The 6769-nt window shown below is 33.7% G+C and overlaps 1 protein-coding gene across 1 annotated transcript; it reads right to left on the bottom strand.

Moving 5' to 3' along the window:
• Window positions 1–1300: 1300 nt before the first annotated feature.
• LOC115952530 (probable carboxylesterase 15) lies at window positions 1301–5882 on the bottom strand. Its single transcript, XM_031069699.1, has 2 exons — window positions 5057–5882; window positions 1301–1963 (listed from the first exon to the last, which is right to left on the bottom strand). The coding sequence occupies exons 1-2, from the start codon at window positions 5737–5739 to the stop codon at window positions 1657–1659; spliced, it is 990 nt and encodes a 329-aa protein (XP_030925559.1). The 5' UTR covers window positions 5740–5882; the 3' UTR covers window positions 1301–1656.
• Between the last annotated feature and the right edge of the window lie 887 nt (window positions 5883–6769).

Below are 6769 nucleotides of genomic sequence, written 5' to 3'. Positions count from 1 at the left end.
GAAGTGTCTGTCATTAAAGCTTGACAGCTAGCTCGATAGCTAGCCATCTATCGACCTTAAGAAGTTGTTTCAGTCTCGTGGCTCGACAGTTGCTCGACAGCAACTCGACAGATAGGCATTTGTCGAGGTTTATGAAAAACAGGGTTTCGGTTTTGTTTTGACTCAAATCTGTGATTATGTGTTTGGGTTTTCTTTTCTCACAACCCTAGACATATAAAAGGATTATTTTAAGGGTCGTCAAAGTGTTCACAAGTTGCACAAGTATTGAGTAAAGTTTATTCAAACAAATTGTGACCGGAGACAAAATTTGTCATAGTTCATCATTCTTGTAAAGAAGTTACTGTGTTTGTGCACCATAGGGTTTTGTGACCAAGCATCTTCTTGATCTTCATCATTGGGATGAATTGAAGAACTTTGCAACCAACAACCTTCTCTAGTTGGTGATTAAATTCGCGTATTGGGATCTGCACAATTGGTTAATTATGTACTAGGAGCCGTGCATCAAAAAAAGAAATTGTCACTACAGAACAAGTCCAATTGGGTATTGGGGTAAGAGTTTAATTGTAGGTTAGTATAAGGTACTGAGATTCCTTTACTTGTAACCGCTTGTTGTGATAATAGTAGAATTTCGGGAGTGGTGACCTTAAAATCACCCGGTGGGGTTTTTGCTATGTTGGTTTTCCTCATTCGTAAACAAATCACCGTGTCAATTTATTTTTCGCTGCATATTTAGTTTATTGGTGATTTGTTTGTGCTACCTCGCATTTGCATGTTAATTAACTTAATTAATTCACTTGGCTAAATTAATTGGTTAATTTATCATAAAGGGTTAATTCGTTTTTGGCCTATCATATTGTCTTTTAAAGGTTAATTCGTGTCACTCAGAGTAAAATGCAGTGTAATTGATATATTTTCAAGTAAAACAACCTCTTTAAGATTAGACTATAACGTTGACCTTTGTGTTAAACATACTTCCACTCATAGAGGATCAAGAACAACCTTCTAATAATATCTTTCCTTCCAATCAATCAATAAGATCATTCACACAAGCATGAATACTATTTGGACACAAAAAAAAATGCAGTGTGATTGATATATTTTCAAGCAAAACAACCTCTTTAAGATTAGACTATAACGTTGACCTTTGTGTTAAACATACTTCCACTCATAGAGGATCAAGAACAACCTTCTAATAATGTCTTTCCTTCCAATCAATCAATAAGATCATTCACACAAGCATGAATACTATTTGCACAAAAAAAAAAAAAAATACATGTGTGAGAGAAAGAACACTTTCAGGAGAAGAAAATAACATTGTTATTGTTCTAGAGAGAGAGCAACAACAACATAATAATTTAGTTTACAAAGGAAGCTAAATTGAACGGGCTGATCCAATGGTCACAAATAACTTTCAATAGCTCAAAATATCTCAAGGTAAAACTGATCTAGACCCACACGTGATGAGGTTGGATGAGGTGCGCGTGGTATAGATAAGACCGAAAGTTCATACTAGGCACCATATCTTAATATATCAAAGAAGGTTTACAATGGCTTATAAACACAAGAAGAAACTCACTCCATACCCACACTGACACATTATACTTACACATTTCACTAAATATTATAAGAGTCTGAATTGACATGATTCTAACTCTCCTAGTTAGAATTTTCAAGCATGAATCGTCTAATAATTTGAATGGCTTCATTTGCGACTTCTGAGAACGGATCATGAGTGAAGAAACCATGTTGCTTTCCCTCAAACTCTACATATTCAATTTTCTTTCCGAGTTCTTTTAACCTCTTGGCATAGTCCTCGGCTCTATCTTTCAACAATTCACTGCCCCCTACAACGACTAAAACAGGGTCAAGTGCCAGGGATTCAAGCCTCGGGCTCGCAGGTCCAAATGGGTTCGCAAATGGATGGTCTCTATTTTCACCTGCTGGTAGCGACAGCCTCCAAAACCTGTTGAGAATAAGGGAAAAACAAGTATAGTATGAATGGTATGGACTACTACAAATGAGTGATACATATATACCTAAGACTCATACAATGGTTCTGCTGCTTAGAAAATTTCTTTAAATATTATTGGATAACCTTTTATGCAGAAAGATAAGGCTCAGTTGTATAATAATGATTTGGGGTAGCATTATTTTAATGAGTAATACTGATTAGTACAGGGATTATTGCTTTGTATATGTTGGTAAAGATGAAGAGATATTTAACGAATTTTTGTTGGGGATACACCCATCACAAGCTTTCTTAATAGCTGATTTAGTACCCAACATATCTACTAAAAGTAGATTTGTTTTGATAAGGCTTTGTAACTTTTCAATGATTTCAAAGTGGGATAGGAATTAATTTCTCAACCAGTTATACTGAAACATCTTTCATCCCTTCTAATTTCATGCTTTTATATTATGCTTATGCATGCATACAGAAAACCATTCAAGGTTTCAACTTATTTTGTTCAAAAATAATAATAATAAACTAAGAAAAATATAGTTATACCAAAAAAAAGTTGTAAATAAATTGGCAGTCAAAAAAATTGAAATTTAATCTTATTCAAACGCACACATGATAATACATAACAGGAAATACGATTTTAATGGAAATTGTGATGAGTGAAGAAAGTAATATTGGATTCTTTAAAAAGTTTCTGACAGTAACATATCTCTACAAACTAATTAATATGATTTTTACTAAGTTTGCTGGTGTGACATGTTTTGGCACCACCACCACGAAAGTGCTATAAGGAAACTCCAATAGTGATGAGCCACGTGTTTTAATTTACTTCCATATTCTTGACTTAAGGAACTATGATTATGGGGTTGAAATTTCTTGAATTTGGTCACGTTCTTAAATTCAAATTTAATTTATTATTTTCAGATATTATTGAGAAAAAGAAGAGAGAATCTGAAAAGGAAAGGAGAGTGGAGGAGCCGAGATATTATAGAGAATTTGAGATAAGAAAATCATAAGACACCTGTACTATTGTGACTGATTCAAGGTCAAAGTGGCAGCTTGTGAAAGAACTAGAAAATGACTTTTCCAAATAAGTAAGAAAGAAGGTTCCCCTAGTTGCCTTTATATGTTACATGAAATTGCCGACTATCATGTCAGAGAGAGAGAGATTTCATTAAAATTTGGAACCCCATCACTTCTTTAGGCTCTTATATTATATATTCTAGATTTTTTTTTTTTTTTTAATGCACAAATCTTAAGATTTGTGAGACTTTTTCTTAATACACAAATATATTTTCAATCACTTTCTCCTCTCATAATTAATAATGTCATAAATTCAAAACCCACTAAAATATGTGTAAATTGTCAATATAGTAAATTATCTATTTCGACATATCTAAATGATTGGTTGAGAGAGATCTAAAAATTGGATTTTGCTTGCACACTTAATGGTCAATATTAGATCATCTCCTCATTCACACAGAAGCTTGCAAATAGGGTAATAACTATTTCTAGCTAGTGTTTAAAGAAGTGAAATTTTGTGAAAAATGTAATGGTTTCCTTTTGACATTAATCAAATGGTCTTAATTAAGACCATCATGCATGGCATGGGAGTGGTTTTTGTATTGATATTTCACTATCCACGTCCATATATAATTCGAATCAGTAACCCAATATATATACCTAACCCAATCTGTTTAAATAAGATATTCCAAATTAATTGTCTACTCTCAAAAATTTGATACCTAATTAGATTAAGTAATAAGGTAAGTGACAAAAAACAAAAAAAAACAAAAAAAAACAAAGGAGAGAAAGCGAGAGAGAGTAGCATAGATTCCAAAAGAAAGAAAACAAGATACTCCAAACACTTGAATAAAGGCACTTATAAATGGCAGTTCAATTCCGAGGAATAACTACCATAGATAGATGAGAACAAAAATCACTCAAATGTCGTTATTCATGGACTGTCTGTCAATAGTGATAGAGAGTTCATAGATGTATTTCCATCAGATCCTAGGGGTCACTTACCAAGTTGCAGCAACTTTATGTACGGATCAGTCTAAATCATTCGCATGATGTTTGAAATTTATGCAGTTTAATTATCACAAAAATAGAATAAAGTAGCTGCCTATCCACCATCACCACCGGCAGGCAAAGAGGTACGATGCAAGCGTAGAACTGAAAGATTACTCTTTCAGTCTACAACTCAAGAAAAATCAATCACTCATAATTACATAAATTAATGAATTGTGAAATTAAGTGTGTAACTACAATTAGTTGTATCTTTAAAATTATATTTTAGTCTATTAATTTCAACTCTATTTTTCTTTTTTCCCTTTAAGTTTCGGGATATATGTGTCACACATCTTTTACATGGAAATCTCGTCTTAGTAAACGAGATCAATACTCATTTATCGAAAAAAGCAAAAAATATAATTTGTCTAAAAGTTTTTCCTTCTTCAATAATAAATTAAGGATAGATTTTTCTCACTAAATAAAACAATAACAAATTTTGAGATAAAAGACATGAAATGATTTCCTTCTTGCCTTAATCAAATGGTCTTAAGACATGAGCTATTTTTTCTAACTATTATTCAAGCAATGAAAAACGATATTAACTACTTTGTCCATTGTCAGAAAATATGTGTTCTTTCTCCCTTGTAATATTCTTAGCAAGTGGCAACGACAATTACAAATTGCATGTCAAAGGTTCATAAGCATGTAAACCAAAATATGAGGCAGTAAAGCTGTAAAGTGTAAACTAAAGCAAAATCTAAATTACATCCTTCAAATTGGGATGAATGGTCCTTAAAAAATAATTTTCTTCATCTTTATCAACTTTCATTCATTGTCATCTATAAAATTACGGTTAAGTCCAATAAATCACATATGTGAATGATATCAATTTTAACGACAATAAACAAAAAATATGAACTTGATGATAAACAGAAATGTTAAAATTTTAAAATTAAACCAAAGAAGAAAAAAATTAGATTAAAAAATTAGTAGACTTTAATTAGGATGCTCACAAAAAAACAAAAACAAAAACCTGTTTCTGATAATAAAAGCAATTTTACAACAACAATTAATTACCTGTCAAGTATCTCCAAGGTCAACAATTCTTCAGATGGCCCCTCCTCTGACTTTGTCCGAACCTCTCCACCAAAAAACGGCGCCAGCAACACAAAACCTCGTACCCGTATTCCCACCGGATCCAGTTCACCCGACCCGAACCTGACCGCCAAATGATGGGCAATAGTCCCACCTGACGAGTCTCCCACTATGAAAACACGGTCAAAGTCAAACGTACCACTCCACCATTCATCATCACCACCATCACTCAAATTCTGGCTCCGCCACTGTAACCACTTCACTGCACTCACTGCATCATCCATAGCAGCCGGAAGCCTATGCTCGGGCGCCAAGCGATAGTCAATCGCCACGACGAGCGCGTCAAGGCCGGAAGCAAGGCGGACACAGCAGTTGTGAGAGCTGGGCCACGTGCGTGAGCCAACACAGAAGCCACCACCATGGATGAACACAATGATGGGGAGCTTATTAGTGTTAATACTACCATTGATTTTTGTTGAGGTGGGCTTGTACATACGCAAATGGAGGTTTAGTTTTTCGTCAAAGGGACAGTCTTTGAAGAGGACAGAGTTGTCGTGGACAACAGGGTCTTTGAAGTTAATGTTTTCAGAACGGAAAACGGTGCCGTCGCTGAAAAGTTGGAGAACTCCCATGCAATCCTCTACTATTTGAGGGAGTGAACCCATAGTTTCTGTGTCAGGGTTGGTTTGTTTGTTTGTTTGTTTGTTTGTTTGGTTTTCGTAGGTTGAGTGTGTTGTGTTTGTGTATAGAATATAGAGAGAATGTGAGGGTATAAGTAGGGAAGGAAGGAGTGGGAGAAAGTAGGGATAGTGTGAAAATGTTGGGGGTGATTGTGTAAAAGTGGGAGGACATTATTGAATTTGAATGTGGTGTCATTTTTATTTCGGCTAAATGAATGTGGTGTCATATGTGAGCTGGCAAGTGGTTTATCTTATTATATTGAATATGGACCATAGATGGGAGTGGTGGCTATTGTATTGTTAGTTTCGAGGGTTGAAATTGGCTTAGATGAGGGGTTCTCAACTCTAAAATATGATCACTTTGTTCATTTTTTAACCTATGCATTAGTTCATATACCGACATAAAAATATTAAATATGGTAAAATTAGGGAGGGAGCCCGACATACAAATATAAGATATGGTGAAATTAGGGAGGGAGCCAGGAGTTTACCTTAGGGCCCAAAGTATAACTGATTTTTTTTTTTAATTATAAAATTGGTATTAATAAAATATCAGCAAGAAAAATGATAAAATTGCTACTAATTATTCCAAAGCCTTATAACTAATGTGACAATATTTTGAAAGTGATTAGTATCACATCAATATCATAATTAATAAATAAAATCCAAAAACTATTATCAATACTACAAAAAACGTGAGCTATAGCCGCGTTTTTAAAATGTGGTCTATAACCACGTTTTCTATAACTGCGTTTTCAGACATGGCCTATAATAAATAAATGTCTTAATTACTTATTTGTTATGTCTCAATGATTGATACATCAATTTGTAAGGCTTGTCTAGTAAAACTTATAGTAGTTATGCCATCATTCTAAATAAATTTATTTGACCAATCAATAAAAGAAAAGATACATAGGGTCCGTTTGGAAACAGCTGAAAACTGAAAACACTGTAACAAAATAATTTTAAAATATGTAAATAGTACCGTGGAATTCATTTTTAATGAAAAAATTGT

The sequence above is a fragment of the Quercus lobata genome, chromosome 7 (assembly GCF_001633185.2).
Source record: "Quercus lobata isolate SW786 chromosome 7, ValleyOak3.0 Primary Assembly, whole genome shotgun sequence".
NCBI classification, from domain to species: Eukaryota; Viridiplantae; Streptophyta; class Magnoliopsida; order Fagales; family Fagaceae; genus Quercus; species Quercus lobata.
This window is presented reverse-complemented; position numbering and strand designations above follow the sequence as displayed.

Excerpts from the sequence above, each read along its gene's own strand:
- LOC115952530 (XM_031069699.1), bottom strand. The coding sequence starts at position 5,739 with ATGGGTTCACTCCCTCAAATAGTAGAGGATTGCATGGGAGTTCTCCAA. Across the intron at positions 1,964-5,056 it reads ACCTTGGAGATACTTGACAG|GTTTTGGAGGCTGTCGCTAC; the intron begins GTAATTAATTGT and ends TATTCTCAACAG.